Source organism: Petaurus breviceps, unplaced genomic scaffold, assembly GCF_028583685.1.
Source record: "Petaurus breviceps papuanus isolate PSGF00001 unplaced genomic scaffold, PetGlider_PUasm1.0 582, whole genome shotgun sequence".
NCBI lineage: Eukaryota > Metazoa > Chordata > Mammalia > Diprotodontia > Petauridae > Petaurus > Petaurus breviceps.
The window spans coordinates 367,385-391,825 of NW_027186390.1; the positions used below are offsets into that span (position 1 = coordinate 367,385).

At 39.0% G+C, this 24,441-nt stretch overlaps 1 protein-coding gene across 6 annotated transcripts in view; it reads left to right on the plus strand.

The window, feature by feature from the left end:
• The first annotated feature begins 374 nt into the window (after positions 1-374).
• Positions 375-24,441, plus strand: part of ELOVL2 (ELOVL fatty acid elongase 2) — a 104,564-nt gene continuing 80,497 nt past the window's right edge. The window contains exon 1 of one of the 6 annotated variants that reach the window (XM_069103487.1): positions 375-453. Coding sequence is in view for 1 of the 6 variants with exons in the window: in XM_069103484.1 (XP_068959585.1) it covers positions 959-961 (3 nt within the window). In the remaining 5 variants the exon portion in view is untranslated. Of the gene's footprint in view, positions 454-784; positions 962-24,441 lie in introns of those variants that run through there. The other 5 variants (XM_069103485.1, XM_069103483.1, XM_069103484.1 and 2 more) reach the window with 5 other exon arrangements.

The following is a 24,441-nucleotide window of genomic DNA, read 5'->3' on the forward strand; positions in this document are numbered from 1 at the left end:
TAGGTGTCAAGTTTGTTTTTGGCTGGATTTAGGATGCAGAACAAATGTCATACTTTTCTGTGAATCTCATACTGTTACTTTTGTGCTCCACTAAGCACAGAAACTCAGCTCCCGTCCCCAACAAATTAGGAAAACGAAAACACCCAAAGTCGAGAATCTTATTGAAGAGGGACTCTTCCTCCACCACTTTGCTTTTGAAGAAGAGGTGAAAAAAAAAACAGAGAAGCAATCGCTTCACCTTCGACACAGACACGTTTTCTCTTGCTCTCTCTTCACGCTCACCAACCAACCCACTGTCTTTTCTCTTTGGGGTAGGTTCAGGAAGACCTTCGAGCCGCGGGGCAGGTGGAGGAGCAGCCTTGGCTGCGAATCTCCGCCCGTCCAGGAGGGGGCGGTGGCGGGGCACCCGATACCTCCAGTGGCGAGGAAGGCGACGGGTGCCAAAGGGGTAAGGTAAGGTGTAACTGGAGGTGTTGCTCAGAGAGTAAATGGCTGGCAGGAGGGCCGCAAGGTTGTCTATTCTTCCTAGGCTCCGCCCCCTCCTCTTGCCCCGCCCCCTCGCCTCGCCTCGCCTCTCCTCGCTCCCTCCTTCTCCTCCCCGTGCCTGCAGTGCGGGCTTCCCTTCCTTAGAGGGCGCGGCAGGAGAGGAGTGCGAGTGTGAGGGGAAGCCTTGGGAGCCTCAGGGCCACGAGGGAGAGAGAGGGAGGGAGGGAGAGAGGCGGGAGAGGAGGGAGGCAGGCGCGAAAGGGAGAGGGGGTGGGGGGCGGAGGCAAGGCCCAGCCGAGTGGAGGGGGGTGTGAATGTGTGTGCCTGGGCGTGCTCTGGGGCGTGTGTGCGCGCGTGTGTAAAACCTTATAGAGGGCGCGCCTGCCGCGCGCGGGGCAGAGGGAGGCTGGATACCCTGGACAGCGCATCACTTCGCTCCTCCGGGCCTGGAGCTCCAGAGACACGGTCAGACATGGTGAGTGCGCGAGGAAGCGCGGGTGCAGGGACCCAGGACGGGCTGGGGGCCGAGGGCGGGGCGGTTGCTGCGGAGCCCCCCTCCCTCCTCTCTCATCACACCTGGAGGGGTCTCTTTCACGCGCGCGCGCACCCACAGGCGGTAAGGGCCAGCGCTGTAGCCCCCTACCTCCCCTACCCCGCGTCGGCCACCCCTGCCCGGCCCTGCCGGGTGACCGTGGGTCCGCGCGCGAGTCCCACGCGGGGGGTGTGTGAGGGCAGTAACGAGCCCGTCGAGCGGGAGGCAGCCCGGCCACGGTGCACGACCCCAGGCAGTCACAGTGCCGGGAACACCGTGCCGAGGACACGCTCCTGACGTGAGCCGGTGCCCACTGACCGCGAGCGCTTCGTGGACGACTCTCTCCTGCCCAGCTCTTCGGGGGGCAAGTGGAGAAAGAGCCAGTCCACCTTCCACCACCCCCTGCCGTTTGAATACCCACGCCCACGGCCTTAGGTTAATCACCAACAAAGAGCTGCCTGCCTGCCTGTCTGTCCGTCCTTCCGTCCGTCCCCCCAACCTACCTGTCTCACACGAGTACGCTTGCTTCCATTTACGGTCACGGGTTAGTCTATGGCCCACTTCAAGGAAGAGAAGACCTTTTTAGTATAGGAACTGTTTCCCCCCACCTCCCATCTCTTTCTTTTCGCACTTCAATTTCTTTCTATGGTGACCATGTCTCATGAAACTGCTGAATTTGGGTGTGGGTTGTCTGTGATGGAAAATACTGGTCTTGGGTTTCACAAGACCAGAGTTCAAGTCTCCTCTTTAAAATTATGAGCCCTGTGATTTCAGATAAGTTGCCTTATTCTGTGCTTCAGTTTCCTCATCTGTAAAATGGAAACAATAATCTGTACCTCAGGAGGTGACTCCAAGGAAGAACTTGGTAAACCTTAAAGCACTTTAGAAATTAATTCATTTCAATTTTAAGACTTCTGTTTTTTTCTGTATGATTGTAAAAGTCATTATGTGCCCTTTAGTACACAGCCTCTGTGATATATATGGTGTAGCTGTCCTTACCTTCCATTTCTTAAAAAACTCTTAGCTGAATGTCAGTCATCTTTGTCCACAGAGAAAGAATGGATGGCTCAAGAGCCTTTGCAGCTAAACCTAACCCTGTAGCTGCAAGGGGAGAAAGCTGGCATCAAGCAAAATCCTAGATAAGTTGTTTTCTGGTTCTACTTCTTCCAAGACACTACAGTTAGAATTTTCCATTAGGTCCTATATTTCATATTGAGTCGTGCCCTCCTTAATTGTTCCCAGGCCAGCCAGAACTTGTCAGTGCCCCTCTCCCTTTCCTACCCCACACCCAAACTTACCAGTACTATATCTTATCCTTTCAGGGATCAGGTGTTAACTTGATAGAATGACAGTTATTCATAGTAATGTGGGAGTCAATCATAGAATCATAAATTTAGAGTTGTAAGGGATTTTAAAGATCATCTAGTCCATTTCCCCTCCTTGTCATTCCACAGCTAAGGAAATCCAGACTCAGAAACAAAGTGGCATGGATAGTAAATGGCAAAAATAGAATTCTAACCCAATTCCTCTGATTCCAAATCTACTTTTCTTACTGCAGATAGAGATCCAGGTGTCATATAACCATTGTTGCATATTAACTGGGCATTTTTAGAGACGCCTCCACCTTGCTTATCTAACACATTGTTAAATGATAGTCTAAAGGTAGTCAGATCAGATGAAATTTATGTTTTGAGGCATATCATTAATAGTTTACAGGAAGCAACCATCTGTTCTACTTGTGCATGAGATTGTCCCTGCATTTTATGCTATCCTCTTCCTGGCTGACTGCACTATATGTAGCTTTCAGTCTTGGAAGGCAGAGCCTTCTTGGGAAGCAGATTTGGCTGATCTACTTGGGGCTCAAGCTTTTGTTCTGGGATGGATAGAGTGAGAGTTTTTCTTTAGTTGAAGGGATATCATCTGGGAATTAAAATGAGAGAACCAAATCAAGGGAGAGGATACTTATAAATCTCTTCTCTGTTGTTACAGTGATAGTTTTTTCATGTTGTAGCAAGAGGTGTAACTGTCCTTGATATTTATGCTTTTCAAAAGAAAGCTCTTTAAACAGATTACAAAGAAAATGAAATTTCTGGGTGTCAATTACATGTAACCTTGTAACACTCATATTTATGTCTAAGATGAACTGTAAGGGAAAGGTATAATCTAGTCTTTGTCAGTTATTTTGATTGTTTTGATATAATTCTGCTCCCAAGAGTTCTATTTATAAATCTATTTGAATTGTGCATACTTAGCCCATGGTTTGGATATTAATTTGTTAATCATTATAGTGCACTCACCTGGAATCTTCAAAATCTGCTGCTGAGCTGATCACTGGAAGCTGAAAGTCATTATCACTATGTGTGAATTAAATTTTTCTTTCTCTTTTTAACCATTTGTACTCTTTTGAGTGCCTCATCACATTAAGCTTTGTTCAACAGAAAGAAAGCTACTCATCTTTCAGACTGTGTTCTCTCTGTTTCCTATCGATGTTAGTAATTCCACCAGCTCTTCTGTCTACAGTGTCTGAAATCTGATTCTTTCCCCTCTTTTTTCTCCTAACCAGGTTTTTGCCAAATATTCTTTTATTTTCATTTGACAGCATATTAAAAAAAATCTTTTCTTACCCATTGCTGTAGTTCAAAATACCAAATATAGTGACTTTTTTTTTTGCCTTAAACTCTTCAGGTTTTCTTTCCTGTTCAGCAGTGTAGTATAGTGGAAGAAACACTTGATTTGGAGTCAGAGTAATCAAGTTCCAGTTCTGATGATTATTAACTGTGGTGACCATAGGCATCAGTTTCTTCATTTATAAAATGGGAGTAATCCTAATTATTCTACCCAAATCCTAAGGTTGTTATTATGACTATCAAATGAGGTAATTTATGAAAAGCACTTAATAATCATAAAGCCTCTGTTGATATTTCTTCCATTAGCAATAGTTTTCTTTCTTTCTGACTTGAATTTCTTTCATTTCCACTTCATTCTTTCTTTTTTCTATCCCCCTCTTTTTTCTTTCCTTTTCTACCCTCTTTCCCTTCCACTTTTTTCTTTTTTTTCTTTGGAGGGGGGGAGGGCAGGGCAATTGGGGTTAAATGACTTGCCCAAGGTCACCCAGCTAGTAAGTACTAAGTGTCTGAGGCCATATTTGAACTCAGGTCCTCCTGACTCCGAGGCCGGTACTCTATTCACTTCACCTAGCTAGCTGCCCCACCTCCCACTCTTTTTTTCATATTAAGTATAAATGTCATCTTTTTACCTTTGATCTACTATACCTATAATTCTATCTTTTTTCTTCATCTGCATTTTTCATGCTGTTATAAATGAGCTTCATTTTACTATTACTAACTTTCCTTTTTTTTTCTTTTTAGAGGGGGGGAAGGCAGGGCAATTGGAGTTAAGTGACTTGCCCAAGGTCACATGTCTAGTAAGTGTTAAGTATCTGAGGTGGGATTTGAAGTCAGGTCCTTCTGACCCCAAGGCCGGTGCTCTATTCACTTCACCACCTAGCCATCCCTAACTTTCCTTCTTTATGAAAGGCTCAGAACTAAATTCCAACATAATGTCTTTTAGTAATAATCTGACATTGAAAATATTCTTCAAAGTCATTAATAAAATTGGAAAAATGCAGAATGAAGAATAGTGAATTGAAAGGAAAAAATAAAAATGCTCTTAGGTCTCTAAGATTCACTGTTATTTTCAACTAGTGGCGCTGGGCCTGATACATTCTTTATGCCAAGGCATGTGTATTCTCTAAGCATAGAGTAGAAATGAGCTTTCTTTAACTGCCATCATATTTCCCCCCTTACCTAGGATTATAGCCAAGTGAATGGAGAAATCTGGTGAGAAGTTGGATATGGTAGGATTTTTTTTATGTACTATGTATGCATTTTTCTATGCACCTGTGCAAGGAGAAAGAGAGAGAGAGAGAGAGAGAGAGAGAGAGAGATAAGATGAAGGGTAGTGGGATCAGGGGTGTGGGGGTGTGGCAGAATTGGGATAGCTAGTTAACTGTCCTTACAAATATTGAAGATTTAGTTCCGTTTCTCCCTTGCTGTAGTATCTACCTAAAAGAAGAGAAGAAAAGAAAGGGGGAGTAAGAAAATCCTTGAAGTTTAGAGATGGATGGGATAGATCATTTAGTGTTCATCCCCTCATTTTATAGATTAGAAAACTGACAACCAGAGAAGTAGAGTAATTTGTTCAAGGTCAAACAATGATTGAATAGCAGGAACATAACTTAAACCCAGGTCCCCTATTCAGTGTCCAGAATTCCATAGACTATACTATACTACATTTCAAAGAGAATGGACAAAAGTACCATCCTAGGGATGCTTTAGATTCACTAAAACCTGTAAGGATGGCTTCAAATCTATTTTTAAAATAAGTGATGCAATAACACTACATCTCATATCTTTACCATTTCTTCAACTCAATCCCTATGTATAAAGAAAGTCCTACAGAGGTATGGACATAGCTCTAAATCATAGAGAGTGAGGGTCTAGGACAGGTTTTGGGAATCTGTGGCCTGGAGGCCACATGTGACCCTCTAGGTCCTCAAGTGCACCTTTGAGTCAATCCAAACTTCATAGAACAAATCCCCTTAATAAAAGGAATTGTTCTGTGAAGTTTGGATTCAGTCAAAGGGCTGCACTTGAGGACCTAGAGGGCCACATGTGTCCTTGAGGCCACAGGTTCCAAACCCCTGGGATTCTAGGACTAGGTATTTTCTGGCTCTAGTTTTGCTGTGACTCAGTCACTTTCCCTCTCAAGTGCTGGACATGAAAAGATTGGCAAGATAACCTGTCATTCTCCTTTTCTGTGTAGTAGAATGTTGGACATGACACTGAATGTTAGTCTGCTCCTTCCTATGATAGAAAGATTATGTTTCACACAACTCTATGGGTATTACATTCAAAAGAAAAGGATAGTAATAGAATAGAAGCATTGGCAACATGCTTCTGATGCTTCTGCTACTTTGGTCCTTAGTTACAGAAAAAAAAAGGGCTTAGATCTTTGGCTGCCATAGTAGTTTTTTTTTTTTTTACATCAAAGATTTTTTTCCCCCATGTTAATCTGTAATTTCCTATCTCTCTGTTTCTGTCTCTGTCTGCCTTTGTCTCTCTCATATATAAGAAAGGAACTAGACTGGTGATTTCATTTGTATAGGCAACTCCCTGTTAAGAAACTCCTCTTAATAGTGCAGTTCTGCACCTTTTCTGCAATATAGTTTTACAGGGTTACCTAGAGCATTGACAGATGAAGTAACAGTGTAATCTCAGGCTGCAGAAGGCATGGAGTGTCAGGAAACAAGAGTTTTAACTTTGCTTGGGAAGCAACAGGGAGCCACTGAAGCTTTTTGAGGAGAGTAGTGACATGATTAGATCTAGGTAGTATATGAACAGTGAGGTGGCACAGTGACTAGAATACTGGACGTGTAGTCAGAAAACCCTGGGTTCAAATTCTGCTTCAGAAACTTAATTGGTTGTGTGACCCTGGCCAAATCACAACCTCTCCCAGCCTCATTTTCCTTATTGTAAAATGGATAATAGTAGCACCTACTTCACGGGACTCTTGTGAAGATGGAATGAGATGACATAGGTAAAGTATTTGGCTAACCTTAAAGCTCTTTATAAATTGTAGAGGCAGTTAGGTGCCACAGTGGATAGAGGGCTGGAGTCAGGAAGTCCTGAGTTCAAATCCTGCCTTGGACACTTACTAGTAGCCTGACCCTGAGCAAGTCATTTAACCTCTACCTACATTTCCTCAACTGTAAAATGGAGATAATAATAACATCTAAGAATTTTCTGCTTAGTAAAATGAGATAATGTTTGTAAAGTGCTTCGCAAACCTTAAGGCACTTTTAAAAACACTAGCTATTAACCATGTATACAAAGGATGGGGATAGAGAAATGAGAGAATGAAGGTGGGGAAGTTATTACAATAGTCCAGGTGAGTGGTAATGAGTGCTTGTAAGTGGCTTCCTACAGTGGGAATAGACATGGGGGATGGATTCAAGAGAAATTTGAAATACATGACCTTACATATAGGATGTGAGATCAGGAATTGGGACAATCAGAGATTACTTTCGATTAATTAACCAGTCCGAGGACAATTATTTACTGTCAGAAAAGGACTAAAACCCTGGTATTCTGAGTATCAGTTCACTACAGCCTCCACAACATTAACCTGAAATGACTCACCTCAGTGAATTAGCAAGAATTTCTTTTTTTTTCTTTTTTGCCTGGGGGAAAGCAAGACAATTGGGGTTAAGTGCCTTGCCCAAGATCACACGGGTAGTAAGTGTATCAAGCCTCTAAGGCTGGGTTTGAATTTAGGTCCTCCTGACTCCAGGGCCCATGCTCTATTTACTGTAGCATCTAACTGCAACAAATATCACTTTTGGGGGGGGGAGGGAGGGAAGGCAAGGCAATTGGAGTTAAGTGACTTGCCCAAGGTCACACAGCTAGTAAGTGTCAAGTGTCTGAGGTCAAATTTGAACTCAGGTCCTCCTGACTTCAGGGTCAGTGCTCTATTCACTGTGCCACCTAGCTGCCCCAGCAAATATTTATTAAGAGCCTACTGTGTTCCAGGCACTATGTCAGGCTCTGAGGATACAAATTCAAATGAATGAACAATCCCTATTTGAAAGGAACCACTTTAATAAAGTTGTCTATGATTTACAAAAACCTCAGTGGTTTAAAATTTGATTCAGTTACAAAGATTATATTTAGGCACAGTTTTTCAAGTACACATCTATTGTGTAAAATGAAGTTCATCTTACCTGTCTTGATTCAATAGGGTTAGTGACAACAGGATAAGCTAAGATTGTTGATTCTCTCATTAGTATATGTTCTTTAGAGGAGAAAAGTTAGACTTAATGTGGTTTGCCCCAGCCTGAGCCATTATATTCTAACATTTTCTGTGTGTTACAGAAAGACCATGGTGGTTTTTCGGTCAGTTTTGTTTAAAAGCCTGCATCCCAGTTATTTGCACTTAAAAAACTTATGTGGAAACTCTTTAATGACTGTGGTTATTTGTAGAGGGGCTAGTGTGGCATAATACAAAGAGCAAAGGTCCGAATGCCTGAATGTAGGTTTTGGCAGAGGTATTCCCTGCTTTTGGTAAATGTGTGGGGGTATGGAAGAGAGGTTGGATATTATTAGATTTTGGCAGTTTGTGTGCATATTTTATGGATATTTACACAGCAGCTTGGTGACACAGTGGATAAAAGTGCTGGGCTGGAGACAGGAAGACCCCTCTTCCTGAGTTCAAATCCAACTTCAGACACTAACTGTGTGACCTTGGGCAAATCATTGAATCCCATTTGCCTCAGTTTCTTCACCTGTAAAATGAGCTGGAGGAGGAAATGGTAAAGTATTCCAACATCTTTGCCAAGGAAATCCCAAATGGAATCATGAAGAGTCAGACACAATTGAAAGAAATCTGAACAACAACATATATATACACATATATGTATGGATGCACAAAAATAAATATACATATTATATGTGTGTCCTGTATGTGGGGAAATACCTGAGCTGTCTCTGATACTACACACTTAAGAAAGGACAGCAGCAACATCTAAAATCTCTCACATTGTATAGCTTGACAATTTAAAGTTTTGTATGTCTTTTGTAATTCTCATCTTCTTACCCTCAAAGAACTCTATTTTTTATGAAAAAAAAGGAAACAAAAGTTTAGAAAATGCAGTTTCCATAGGAATACTTTAAAATGTTTCCAAAGTATTAATTTCAAAATCAGAAGCTCAGGAATTTTTGTTCCCTGTTTCTGTGTGTACTTTTATAGCCCGTTCACAAGCAAAACAACTTGCTGGATTTTGTCAGCCAGAGTGCCAAGAATCCAACCAAATTGTGGTGGGCTTGTAGATTATAGGGGGAAGAATAACTGGTATAGATATCAAGTAGAATTATTTCATCAAAGGTTTTTCCCTTGATTCAGTGTAAGATCAGTTACAGATAATTCCAAACATGATTTTCTTTGGAATGACCTTTTTATTAATTTTCTTTCTCCTTGACCAGCAAGTCAAGTCAGCAGTACTGCTATCCTGAAAGGCTAGGAATATTTTGTTTTCTTTTACAAAGTAATTCTTTTATCAACTTAATTTTGAATGATAAGCAGAGTGATAAGTTGCAGTGAGAAGGAACTGAGATCAGTTCTTGCCTCTGGCATATACAGGCTATGTGACTTCAGACAGGTCATTTCCACTCTCAGGGCTCCAGAATCTAAGACTATAAATTGCAGAGCAGATGTCTGTCTACACTAGAGGGGTAGTGTAGACAGTAGAGGGGGCTTCCTCATTAAGTGGTTCCTATATCAATTAAGTCATAGGTCTAGACTAAAAACAATAAACTAAAAAATTGACTTAATACTTTTTTATTTTGAAAAACAGCCTTCTTGCTCCTATGCATACTCTGTTAGTGACCTACTCAAATTTATAAAGCAAAAAGTCTTCAAGACTACCTGGTACTACTATTCTGTAGACTTATTAGAACTAGAAAGAGGCTTAGAGATTATCTTGGCCAAATCCCTGCCTTTTTAAAAAAATTTATTTATTTTTAGTTTTCAACATTCACTTCCACAGTTTTAAATTTTGTCCCCTTCTCTCCCCCTCCATCCCCAGGACAATATGCAATCTGATATGGCTTTATACATGCATTCCTATTAAACACATTTTCACATTAGTCATGCTGCATAGAAGAATTATAAAAATAGGAGAGACCATGCAAAAGAAAAGGCAAAACAGAAAACAGCTACTTCACTCTGCGGTCAGACTCCATAGTTCATTCTCTAAATGTAGATAGCATTTTCCATCATGAGTCCTTTGGAACTGTTTTATGTCCTTGTATTGCTGAGAAGTGTTAAGTCTATCAAAATCAGTCATTTCACACTGTGGCTATTTCTGTGAACAATGTTCTCCTGGTTCTGCTCCTCTCACTCAGCATCAGTTCATATAAGTCTTTTCAGGATTTTCTGAAATCTGTCTGTTCATCATTTCTTATAGCACAATATTGTTCCATTACATTGATATACCACAACTTGTTCAGTCATTCTCCAATTGATAGGCATCCCCCCAATTTCCAGTTCTTGGCCACCATAAAAAGAACTGTCAGAAATATTTTTGTACACATGGGTCTTTTCCCCATTTTTTATTTTGGGATACAGTCCTAGAAGCAGTACTGCTGATTCAAAGAGTATGTATGTTTTTATAGTCCTTTGGGCACAGTTCCAAATTGCTCTACAGAATGGTTGGATCAGTTCACAGTTCCACCAACAATGATTTAGTGTTCCAACTTTCCCACATCTTTTCCAACATTTATAATTTTTCTGTTTTGTTATGTTAGTCAATCTGATGGGTGTGATATGGTACTTCAGAGTCGTTTTGATTTGCATCTGTCTAATCCATAGTGATTTAGAGCATTTTTTCATGTCCATAGATATCTTTAATTTCTTCCTCTAAAAAGTGTCTGTTCATATCCTTTGACCATTTATCAATTGGGGGAGACTTGTATTCTTATAAATTTGACTCAGTTCTCTATATATTCTGGAAATGAGGCCTTTATCAGAGGCACTGGTTGTAAAAATTCTTTCCCAGTTTTCTGCTTCCCTACTAATCTTTGTTGCATTGGCTTTGTTTATGCAAAACTTTTCAATTTAATGTAATCAAAATTGTCTATTTTGCATTTCATAATGTTCTCTATCCCTTGTTTGGTCATCATTTTCCATAAATCTGACAGGTAAATTATTCCTTGCTCCCCTAATTTGTTTATTGTATCAGCCTTTATACCTAAATCATGTACCCATTTGGACTTTATTTTGGTATACGGTTTTAGATGTTGGTCTATGCCCAGTTTTTGCCATACTATTTTTCAGTTTTCCCAGCAGTTTTTGTCACATAGTTCTTATCACAGAAGTTGGGGTCTTTGGATTTATCAAACAGTAGATTACTATAATCACTGACTACTGTGTCTTGTGTACCTAACCTATTCCACTGATCTACCCCTCTGTTTCTTAGCCTGTATCAAGTAGTTTTGGTGACTGCTGCTTTACAATTTAAGATCTGAACCCCCTCCTTTCACAGGTGAAGAGACTTATCTGTACCCAAGGCATAGAGTCAGTGAATAGTAGAGCTAAGACTAGAACCCAGGTCCATTTTCCTTCATCTCTAAGGTAAAAGAAAGTAACTTACTCAGAGAGGGACTATCTAGAGATTAAAAGGATGGGGATGAGGAACCCAAACCTAGGAATATAGAACAGAGAGGTCCAGGTCTTGGAAAAGGATTGGGAGTTGACTCCAGGACAGGAATTGAAGGTGATAGGTGAGGATGTAGAGGTAAAGATTGGGAATGGGATGGATCTAGGGATCTAGAAGGGAAAAACGGGATCTGTACTTGCTTCCCCCAAATGCATGGTTATTATACTCAGAATAGTGATACTTTGATACCTACTTTGTTGGCTTGATGTATAGTTTGTGCAGAATTTCCTTGGCAATCATATATTATGAAATCATTTTTGGACATTATATTTGTCATTAGTAAAACTGTAATGCAATTTAAGAAAGTCAAAGAACATTACAGGTAAAAAAAAAGTCATGTGATTCTAAAACTCCACATCACTTGTTTTCTAAAGACAACATTTGCTTCTGAACTTTGACCTATGCAGGAGAGCCTCATGAGTACTTGACACTAGGAGGCCCTGTGTATCAAATGATAAGTCAAATTATACAGAAAATTAAAGGTAATTATTAAATAACCTTTAATCCAAAGTTGTAATCAATGAGTAAAAATAAGGAGAGATTTAACTATGATGCTGTATATTCTTGGGTGAATGAACTAGGGATGCAAAACTGAAAATCTACTTTTGAAGGTAGTTTCTTCAAAGATTATTAGACACTGAAGTACTGGGAAACTACAGTTGGCCTTAGGTAGTCAAAGTGCCATCTTTAACCTAAAACAATACCTCTTGGTCTTACTACCAAGGAGAGAAACTTCATTACAAATCTTAATAACAAAACAACTAGCTTTGTTCTTGAAAGAAGTAGATTAAGGCCTAATATGGCTTTATAAGATTAGGCAGAAGCAAGTACCTTACATCATATAGGTAATCCAGTCCTAATATAACTTCTTATTTATTTTTTAAAATATGTTCATTTTTTTTTTAAAGCAATTGGAGTTAAGTAACTTGCTCAAGGTTACACGGCCAGCTATTTCCGGGTGTGTTGCTAAGTATCTGAGTCCAGATTCGATCCCAGGTCTCCTGACTCTGGGGCCGGCGCTTGTACTCACTGCGCCACCTGGCCACCCCAAAATATGTTTATTCTTAAGATCAGAATTGGAAGCTCAGTTTTCCCATTCATAGTACACATTCACTTTCTTATTTCTCAGTCAGTAAATCAGTGAATCATTGGGAACCCGCTGTTTTCAGGGCTTCATGCTATGCTCAGTGGAAGATATAAAGATAAATAAAACCATAGTTTTACTTAGGGTGCGATATCTGGATACCTGGGATTTTTTGGCCTGAGTGCTAAAATTTAGGGAGTGTTGACAGTGCCTATCCTTCAGTTAGGAAGAACATGGTCGTTTAGCATCTAGTTGATAAGAACAATTTAAGTAGGAAGTTACCAGATGATGCTTTCACCTACCAGAGCTCACAACCCAGGTTCTCTCTTCCCCAACCCTACACTGTTCCTTCTGCCATGGCAGCTTCCCCAGTGGCAGCCTGCAGTCTCTGTTCACAGGAGTGAGTGTGTGGGGGCAGTGGGGTCCCAGGCTTTTTCCTCTAGAATGGTATTATGTCCTGGGATCTGAGGTTTCTCTCCCCAAGTTCTCTCTGTACTTTTACTCAAGAGAATTTGTCATAACTTGCCCTGGTCCCTAGAATTGTTAGTTATAACTTTAAGCAAGACAAATTATCCACTCCAGAGGTATTTACAATTTAGTTAGGGGAAATAATACAAGGCAAACAGTAAATGAGTAGAATAGACAATGAATATTGTAGGAGTTCAGCAAAGGGAGGAGGTTATATTTGAGCTAGACTTTGAAGAATGAATAAGATTTCTATAGGTGGAGAATAGCAGGAATCAATCTATCAATAATTTCTATAGGTAGAGTTAGGAAACGACAATAAACCTCCTATTCGGTATGACATTGGAATCATTCATTTGGATTAACAAGATTAAAAATGCATAAACCTTGACTGGCACTTAATCTCTATCTTTGGAGAAGATACTTAGTAAGACCAGAGACCCATAGAAATGCTGGAGTGTATAAATTACTATCTTAGAACTCATAATTGCTGAGAAATAAAGCTGAAAGAGCATTAATATGAAGAACATTCCACTCTAGGAAAGGCAGGTGAATTGACAGCATGAAGTACAAGCCAAGAAAGTCATACCTAATAGAAGTGACGTCCCTTCCCTGTCAAGGGCCACTTGCCTTCATCCTGTTGGCCACAGCTGTTTTTTCTGAACTCTTCAAAAAAAGTGACCCTGAAGAAAATTTGCAGAGATAGGCCATCATTGCTATAACTTTGTTTTAAGCTTTTTATGAAGTCACTAGAATGCAATGTTTAACTGTTCATTTTGGTATGCATGGCTCCAAATATTTCTCCAAATATTGCATGACACCAAATTTGCATAGAAGATATTCTGAAATATATCATAAAATATTAATACCTACATTTATGTTTCTTCTATAAAATTTAGCACAAAAATGTTTAAAATTGCTGAATTGTTATTGTTTATCATTAAATTAATAGGCTGTGGTTTTCTTAAACTGGAAAAAAAAAATTAATATGTTCCCTTGAAGGGTTAAATCTACAGGTATTTCACACCTTATTGGGAATTACTTTACTCAGCTAATCCAGATTACAATGAATAGATTTTTTGACTGAAAAAGATATTTTTGAAGGACAGTGGATCTAGTCAATTTGGCTTGAGTACAGGACTCACATAAGGAAAAAGTGAATGTGGTTTGGGAATCCAATTGTGGCAAGCATTGACAAACAGACTAATTATTTTGGGCTTTATTCTGCAGTTCATAGGAAACTATTGAAAGACTGTGAGAAGATCTATGATATAATAAGAACAAGAATAACTAGCATTTATATGGGACTTTACATTTTCTAAACACTGTACATATGTTCTCATTTGATCCTTACAACAATCCTGGGAGGTAGGCACTACTATTATTCTCATTTTATAGATGAGGAAACTGAGGTTGAGAGAAGTTACCTGACTTGTCCAGGGTCACATAGCTAATAAGTGTTTAGGGCAGCAGCCTCTAGGCATAAATAAAGCAATGCTTTAGGAAAATTAATCTAGCAGTGGTCTTTAGGATAGATTGGAGAGGGAGAAACTAACATCAAGTGGAGCAGTTATTCGACTATATTCCTACTGTAGAACAATAACAAGGGTCTGACCAAGGGCACTAATGATATGCATTCTTTTCTGTTCATTTTTCTGTTGATAGTTCTAGAAAGTTCTTTCTTTAAGCCTTAGCCAGTTACTATTTACTTGCAGGGGCCAAAATGTCCTTTTCTCCTACATCAATGGATTTTAATTATAACTGTCAGGTGTCACCTTTTAGCAGTGAGAAAGTGATTCAAATATCTGTCCTCTCAGTTCTTGGCTTTATTCCTGAAGACCTTCTGCACAAGCATCAAGTATAATTGTAATTAAGGAGAAAGAGAAATCAAAGCTATGTATTTGTTTTCAAAATCATTTTGTATTGAATAGCTCTCAAATAGGGGTGAACTTGATATGTCAAACTAAAAAGCTATCTTGAAGGTGATTTTATGGGTTTGAATCACACATTTAGAATCCCAAGAGTTATATGAACATCATTAAATTACTCCTCAGAGTTTTTGTCTACCTATACTTGTATCTTGTTCCTATCAGATCAGAGCTATCAGATATCCTGTTAATTTAATGCCTTGATTTTAATAGCTCATCCTAGAAGAAATACATGCCTCATCCAGCTAGGTGGTACAGTGGCTAGAGCTTGGGACCTAAAGTTAGGAAAACCTGTCTCAGACTGTGTGGTACTTGGCAAGTCACTGAAGCTCTCTCTGACTCAGTTTCCTCATCTGTAAAATGGAGATAATAATAGCATCTACCTCCTAGGGTTATGAGGATAAAATGAGATAATATTTGCAAAGTGCTTTGCAAAAGCACCATTTCAATGATCCTTTTTCTAACTCCCCCTGGATTGCTTTCTGTTTTGTCTACCTCTCATCTTCTCTCCCACCTCTTCAGAGACTAAGAGCCTTCATAATAATAATAATGCATTTATGTAGTCCTTTATACTTTCAAAGCACTGTCCTCTCAATAACACTGTGAGGCAGACAGGACAAATATGCTTTCCACTTTATAAATAAGTTAATTGAGATTCAGAGAGGTTAAATGATTTGCTAGAAAGTGGCAAAGCTGGAGTGGCTAGGTGGTGCAGTGAATAGAGCACCAGCCCTGGAGTCAGGAAGACCTGAGTTCAAGTCCTGCCTCGGACACTTAAAACTTACCAGCTGTGTGGCCTTGGGCAAGTCACTTAACCCCAATTGCCCTACCAAAAAAGAAAAAAAAAAAGAGAGAGAGAGAGAGTGGCAAAGCCAGGACTCTGGTTAGAAATCAGGTTTCCTAATTCCTATTCCCAGAGTTTGTTGTTGTTTTTTAACTGCTTCTTCTATCAAAAAGTGTTTCCCTATCTGATTCAAACCTACTTTCTAGCTCCAAAATTTCTCCTCTTTCTTGGCTTATTCAAAACTTCTATTCACTGTAGATCTGCTTATGCCAATATCAGGAATTTGTGATTTTGCAGGTATGGAATTGCACCCAGTCTGTAACTTAGGTAATAGAAAACTGCTTTAGGCTCAGAGAGGTTGAGGCTTGCCTATGGCCATCCAGCTGGTAAGTGCCAGGTATAAGATTCAAACTTGTTCAGCACTGATCACGTTCCACCTTGCTGTAGAAAGAGTTGATAGTCTTAACCTAAGTTTTAAAATCTACATTTTCCTGCAAGTGTTGTACTTTTAAAGTAGTAATATAAATCACCCTGCATGTATTTGCATAGACCATTCCCCAGACTTGGAACATATCTCTTTCTCACTGTCCTCCTCATCACTGTCTCTTGAAATTCTTTTCCTTCAAGGCCCATCTCAGGTACTACCGATTCCATAAAGACTCCTTGATTCCCCCAGCTGAAGGTGTTTTTCAAACTTTCCTAAAGAACATTTGCTGGATTTATCCATTGCTGTTATCAAGGTGTACATCATACTATACTGATTTGTTTACATGCTATACCTTCACCATACTGTGAGCTCTTTAGAGGCAGGAATGGTTGTTTCTAATCTTTTTATTGTCAGGACCTAGCACAGAGCCATATATATGCACTGAAAAAATGTTTATTGAATTGAATTCCATGTTTGTATGAATTATCAATAAGGGATATTTACATAACAATTGCTCCTCAGACATTATGCATGATTTATTAATAGATTATCATTTTTATTGACAATTTTCTGAACTAGTCCTAAACTAGGTCAGTCCAGTCATTTAGGTTCAGAGATTAAAAATGCAATTAGAAGCTATTGAACTATTAAATGCAACAAAAATAAATGTATTAATAATAAGAAATTAAAATGGATACAGTTTATAAATGTAAAAGGATATAAAACTACTCTACCTCCAAAGTTACCACAAGCTACCACAGCTTCTTCCACAGTCACACTAGGTAGGAACTCAAGAAGGAATTCTCTCAGAAATAGTAGGATCTTGTATAACTTCTGACCTGATTCCCTCCTAGGCTGAATCTCTTCTACTTCAGGCTGCTAAGAAGGTAGGTGAGCCCTCTGCCCTTTAAAGGACCAGTTCAGGTTACCCCTCATTATATAGGGTACTGGATAGGACTGCCTAAGAAAAAGGGAAAAGGAGAGCTACAGGGCAGGGGTGAGAGGGAAGGGAGAATGAAGAGATACTGATGACCTATAGGATCCTGCCTTCTTGCAGTAGGCATGGCAGCCTGGCTACTCCTTAGCAATGCTCCTCCTGACCTCCAGTACCCTACTCAGTACCTCCATAAAACAAGTATGACTCCTACCCCAGAAAATAAACATTGGTTTTTCGTCTCATTAAAAAAATTCACTAGGTAGCTCAGTGAATAGAGCACTGGCCCTGGAGTCAGGAGGACCTGAGTTCAAATCTGGCCTCAGACACTTAACACTTACTAGCTGTGTGACCTTGGGCAAGTTACTTAACCCTAATTGCCCTGCCTTCCCCCCTCCAAAAAAAAAGGCAAAAAATAATTTAAACAAAATCTTGGTCATTTGACAATATAGTTTAACCAACACCAAAAGTACAATAAAAGCTTACTTATACATGATGGCTAAATATGGATATTATGTTTTGGACCAAAGCACATTTAATAGCAAATTTTCTGGAATTAAAAATATAAATGAGAGTAGCCCTTAGTATCAAGAGGAAAAATGTTTACTCTTTGTGATGGCCATGAATCTAATAGTTGTAGTCTTTCCTGAAAAGTAAAGATATATAGAGTAGTAGTTTTTCTTAGGGCTTTTGGGCCAGGCCCAATTATTTTTTCCATTCAATTTCTAAGGACACTGTCCTCTCCACCCAAAGAATTAAGATAGAGACAACAGCCTAAATAAATTTCAAATCAACCAAAGGACATTCAAGACACTGTACCAGGTGCTCAAGATGCAGACATGAAAGCAACACAATTCTTTTCCTCCAAAACTTTCTACACATATACAAACAAAATAATTTGAGGAGGGAGCATTGATAATTGATGGGATCAGGGAAAGCTTCATGGAAGAGGTGGTACCTAAACAATCCAGAAAGGAAGAGAAAAATTCATACAGGTAGAGGTGAAGAAAGAAATGCATTCCAGACATGGAGGGGGGGTGGGTTAATTTGAATGAATGTATGGGGCAGAGGGGTTGGCTATGGACAAGGAGGAAAAACTCATAGTTCATTTTGACTGGAATGTAGAATATGTGGAAAACAAATGGAAAAGTGGGTTGGAGTCAGGCTGAAGGTCAGGCTAAGGATTTCATTTTTTTCTAGAGGTAAGGAATTTTAAGTATAGGAATGACAGACATAGACCCGTGCTTGGGAAGATTATTTGGGAAACTATGGATGAACTGAAGTAGAGAGTACTCTGTATAAATATTTTCACTTCATTTTTATGATTTATTTGTTTCAGGAAACAAAACTAATTTGGATATTCTTTTTGGAGGCAACTACTAAAAACATTATAATTGTATCAGATAGTAAATCCTGTAGTCAATCTGCTTTTTTAAAAGAATTTTCAATATTATTTGAATGCTTTCAAATGAAAGGGAAAATTTATTAACAACAAGTGTTACAGGGTGGTTGCTCTGGGAAACACTATTCCTGTGTTTTTCCTGAAGAACATTTGATGCAAGTATATGCTTTCAGGGAGGTTATGTAGTATAGTTGAAAAAAAAACCATTGATTCTGGGGTCAAAAGGACCTGGGATCTAAACTTACTTCTAGTAATTACTGTCTGTGTAACCTTGATCAATTCACTTTACTTCTCTGGGCCTCCTTTTCCTCATCTATAAAATGAAGTGGTTAGACCACATGGCCCCTAAGGTCCTTTCTAGATCTAGATCTGTGCTCCTATGTGAAGACAATGATAAAGATGCCTTGAATGGATTTTTTTCCCTTTTGATTGGATTCAGCTGATTAGCATATGAGGTACTATAGTCCATGTGTTCAATGAGTTTTCCCAAATGGTGGGAAAATTAAGTTCCCAGAAAAAAATGAAAGTATAATGAAACTTTGCTGAGCTGACTCAATAAAAGCATTTCAGATTTAAATAGCATCCCAGAGTGAAATATACTGGAAAAGTTAAAGAAGAGAAGAACTAACTAGGCCCTTAATTTTTTCAGTAGTAATGGTCTTGCCAACTCATTTGCATGGCTTTTAAATAGCACAGTAGCTGGAAATGTGGATTGTCCCCATGGGACAACAGCAGCAACAGCAGCAAGCTGGGTAAAAAGGTCAGATAATGCTGTAAAGGGCTGCAAAGCTGTAGTTGGGGAACATGTGCTAGGAAATCTTTTGTGATCCTTCTTGGCTGTAACAACAGGGACAGTCTCTACTTCATTAATCCCAGTCTTGGGGACGCAGTGTTACATTACAGACAGCTGGGACAGCAACCAAGAAACCTAGTTCTGAAACATAGTCTTCTTTGTCTTGCTTGGCAAACTGGGAATTATGGGAAAACTGAAGCTTCTTATAATTTTTTGAAAGTCCATTGTCTAGCCAGTGCAAGAGTCCTGTGTCCAAATATATGCCCTATGTATAAAATGAGGGTTGCAAAAGGAAAAAAAAGGAAAGGAAAGCACTTACAATGCCAGTATGCATTTTCATTTTCTGTCTTTTCCAATCTTATTCCAAGAAGTGGTCTAAGGAGTAGTCATTTCATTTTCATGTAACTCATCCTTCTGGACTGCTACATTTTTTGCTCTTCCCATAAGGTTCCCCAAATATGAAGTCTTTGGAGTCATTTATGTCATTTACAACACTTATATGTAAATATGTAGATATTCTTAAGTGTTTAGTGTGGTTGAGGGCTACCCTTGTAGTCAGAAAGAACTGGGTTAAAGTCCTTTCTCTGATGCAAATACATTTTGTGAGTCAAGCAAGACACTGAACTTTTCAAGGCCTTGGACAACTAATTCTCCAAGTTACAAACAAATTGCTTATCTGCCCTCGTGGAAGGATTTTCCACCCTAGTGGTTCTCAACACTGTTGAAGTGACAAGTCCAGACCCCCTAAAAAGTATGATTAAATATATGACTATAGAATTTAGTGTTTGAAGGGACTTTAGAAATTACCTAGTTCAAAATAATTTAAATTTGCAGCTAAGGAAACAAAGAAGTTAATGACTTGCCTTGGGCCACCAAGATAATAAGTAGCAGAGTCAATTGTCCTGATTATTGTCTTGCCAGTGGACTTCAGTGACTTTGGAAGGGAGAGTGAAGCTGATGACTTTGTACAATTCTGCTTCTCTTAAATCTAGTTCATGAACAAGTCAAGACATCACCCTGTGTTTAGGGCAATCTGGAAACACTGTGTTGATTATTACCAATATTCTTTGCAGTATGTTTAGATTTTTGTGATTTCCTGTGGCACTTTTGATTTTTATGAGAAACATTTAAAGTGGTATTGAAAAAAGTTTAGTTTCTATAGTAACAATTTTGATGTTTACTTAAAAGGAAGTCTTTTTCATCTCCTAGGTTTGCCAAAGCATTGCACCAAGTTTTGCAATAGCCCATACTTTCTGTTATAGATAGAAATGAGATCTTTGGAAGGACTCAAACTAGTTTTCTAAACTTTATATTAATAATGAAGGAACCTCAGTTCTTACTTGGTTCTTTAAAAAGAGTGTAAAGATGGCAACGTGATGCACTAGAAAGAGTATTGGATTTGAATTCAGAAAACCTGTGTTTGAATCTCATCTCTGTTATTTGCTACCTGTGAGACCCTTGGTAACTCACAGGGTCAGCTGTAAAATGAAAAGGTTTGACTAAATGGATTTGAAAGATCCTTTCAGATCTAAATCAATGATCTTGTGAAAGAGAACTAGTTCTTACCAGTCTAATCTGGCCAGTGCAAGAAACTTCCTCTATAAAGAAAGTATCCATGATAGATAGGCATCTGGGCTCTGCTCAGATACCATTCATGACAGGGAACAAAATTCATGACCACGTTAGCCTTGCTAGGAAAGAGAACTTGAGCTTGCTCCAGAGGATTAATAGCAACTGTTCTCTCTTTCTATTTGAAAGACAGGAGGAAAGTATCTATTTGTGCCTTTTGTATGTACACTCAATTCTGGCTCAGCAGCCACTTAAAAGACTTTTCATCATACAGTAAACCTATAGGAACTAGAATACCTGTGTATGTTTTGAAGTGGGGAGGGGCAAGACGTCTGCTCCATCATCACACATTTCCAGAAACCAGTTCACCAAACCTCCACGTGGGATAATAGCAGGTAAAGCACACCTCAAATGCTTTATGATCTTGGCTCCATTGGTCAGTCCCCCTATGACACTGTAATTTAGAACAGGCCTGTACACCTTGCGGCCTACGCATGTAGTGGCATGCCAATAGATTTCAGGTAGCCTGCAAAAAATGTAGAGGATGTTGGTTGTACAGGCCTGATTTAGAACAATAATTATTAGATCTGAAAAGGACATTAGAGATTATCTAGTCCAAATTCCTCACTTTATAGGTGAAGTAACTAAGACTCAGTGAAGTTTAGTTAACTTCCCGAGATAATGCTTCCATTAGTGAGTTGGTCAAAGTTCTAGTGAAGCAAAATTCTTCTTTTGTTCATGAGCTAAACCTTCCCTTTTCCACATAACATCCTTCCAGATATTTGAAGGCAGAAGACACCAGCTATCATTTCCCCTGACAATCTATTCTCCTGGTTAATCTTCCCCAGGTTTTTTAACCTTTCTTCAGAATACATGCTTCCCAGACGTTTCATCACCTAAATGCCCTCCTCAGGATGCTCTTGCTTTTTTACAAAGTCACTCTTAAAATTGTGATCCCCAGAACTAAATACAGTATTCTACATGTGGTATAAGCATTACATAGTGAAGTGAGACTCTCTCCTAGATACTATATTTTTTGTTAATATAGCCTTTCCTCAAATTTGTTCTAATTTGCATATCTAGTTATATGCCCCAATCCATCCCTAAGGCTTCAGAGTTTACTCATAGCCTTGTTTTATCTTAGTATTTTAATTCCACCCTAGATTCCTATAATATCCCTGAATTGACACCATCCTAGAAAAAGAATCATAGCTATTATGAATATCCATGTCCCTTAACTAGCATGGAATGCTATTATTGTTATCTGCTATGGCTGCCAAAGCAGGTTATTGCTTAGACTTCCTTTGTGAATACCAGGTTATTCTTTGGTTGAATCCCTGATGTGAAAATTTCATTGTCCTGAGGGTGGTATGAGTGAACAGATTGACCTTGGATTAGATGGCTTTCTATTCATGGCAGAAGGCCAGGAGAGGAACTATCTCAAACAAAAGGGTATTTGGCCTCAAAGCTGTAATAGTGGTTGTGTGTATTCCCTCCCCCCACCTGCCCCTGCCTTTTCTACCTCTCAAAGAACTAAAGATAGTTCAGCTATAAAAGAGAAATAAGGGGGAGGGAGAAAGGAAGTATATTGTGTATCTACAGATGCACAAACCAACATATTTCCTTTTTTGTTCTCTTCAGGAGAAGAAAGTGAAATTGCTTATGGTGCCTAGCCCTGGACTAACACATAGTAAGAATTCAATAAATACTTACTAAATGGTTTATTCAAGAGCACAGATTTAGATAAAGCCAATTAATTCTTTTGGAGGCATATTTTTTTTTTCTTTTCAAAGTCCTGAAGCAAGAAGCAGCAAAATGTAGTAGGTAGAAAAGGCTAGCCTTAGAGTTATCTGGCACATAGTGCTTAATAAATACTTGTGGATTATGATGAAGAACTGGTTCTAATATCCAACCTTTGGTATATGACCAACCTGTGTGGTCATGGATGAGTCACTTAACCTCGCAATGCCCCAGCAACTCTCTAAGACTACAAATTACAGATGAGTTACCAATCTGCATTGGCAGAGGAAGTTTTTGTACTTTGCATTCCATAAGTTGAGATGAAATCATAGATCCAGACCCCACTCCAAAAGATACTGCAGTCCTATAGGAAGGCCCAGCTCTGAACCCTCTACTCCTTCATCGGTTCCCATACTGTGTATTCCATATCTATGCTTAGGAGAAGCATCTTCTGAGCAAATGCAGCAACTATCTTTTGAACAATTGCCTTGTGTAGAATGCTGTGGGGCCCAGAGTAAATTACCTTATCTCTTTTGTTTCTATTTTACTTAGCTGTTCCAAGAGAGGACTGGCATAGAGTAATCTCTAATTTTCCTCTTAGCTCTAAAATTTCATCAAATGCAATTATAGAATCATTGGTTTAGAGCTGGAAAGGATCTTAAATCTTATCTGTTCCAACATTCTCATTTCACAGATGAAGAAGTTTTCCCAGAGTCCCACTGGTGACAAGAGTTAGGATTCAAACACTAACTACAAATCCAATACTCTATTATGAAAACAAACAGAAAAATAAAAATATATCCTGCTACTTTGATGGTTTCATTATTTCATTTGTGTAGGTAGTTCTACTGACTCAAACCCAAACACCTTCATGTCTTCTGATCTCATGATTGATCTGTCTTTTCTAAGTGAAACAAATGTACTATTTGGGCTGCCCATCTTTGGTCTCCCATGCAGGTTAAATAACTGGCCCATCTCCTTTTCTGCTCATGCAAGTTTTCAGTAATGTCTTTTGTACCATTTCTGGATTTCAAATCATTGTTACTAATATACTGCAGCTTACTTAAATCGATCGTGTATCCTTCTATTGTTCTTTGAATTATTTGTCATTTTAATTCTTCTGATTCTTAGCCACGTAACATCACTGGGAGAACATTTTTTTTAAAGACCCAAGGTTTTGTTGCAGTAGAGTAGGTTTGGATCATTGAAAGCATTGTATAATTTCCTCACCACTATATAGCCCCATCACCTCCCTTTTAAAATTATGACCCAGGCAAGACACTCTTTGCACTGTTTGATTTGCATATAAAACTCTGCATTATTTAGGCATTGTAAATGTACAAGGCATGTTTGATGATATTTTCACAAACTGAAAAGGAAAGGCAACTTTTTGGTTACTTGTATCAGCCTCAAAAGTTTGAGCTGGTACAGTTTTCTTCTTGATATCCAAATGTCAACCTAAGCTATATTAAAAGAACTACATCATCCAGAATGATGTAGATTATACTCCTTCTGTCTTCTCCATACTACAATTGAGGAAAGATATTGACAAATTGGAGAACATCAAGAAAAGGCAACTAGTATGGTGAGAGAACTAGGTAATATTCCACATGAGGATTGGTTAAAAAAATTGGGATGTTTAAACTGGAGAAGAGAAGACATGGGGAGTTGAGATAGTATTATAGCCATATTTGAAGTCTTTAGAGGACAATTGTGTGAATAAGGGATTGGACTTACTATATTTAGCACCAGAGAAAAAAAACCTATGTTTAGTCACAGAGAAAATATTTAGGTGGATATTACAAAAAGATAGATTATCTTAATATTAGGAAAAACTGCCTAACAGTCGGGGTTGTACAAAAGTGAAATGGGCTGCCTCAAGAACCCCTTAGGCTCATTGAGGATCCTAAAGTAGTCTGTATGAACCCATGGTAAGGAAGCATGTAGAAAGGACTTTTGATAGTGTTAGATTAGATACTTTTCCACTCAGTAATTATGTGATACACATCAATATAATGCCAGTC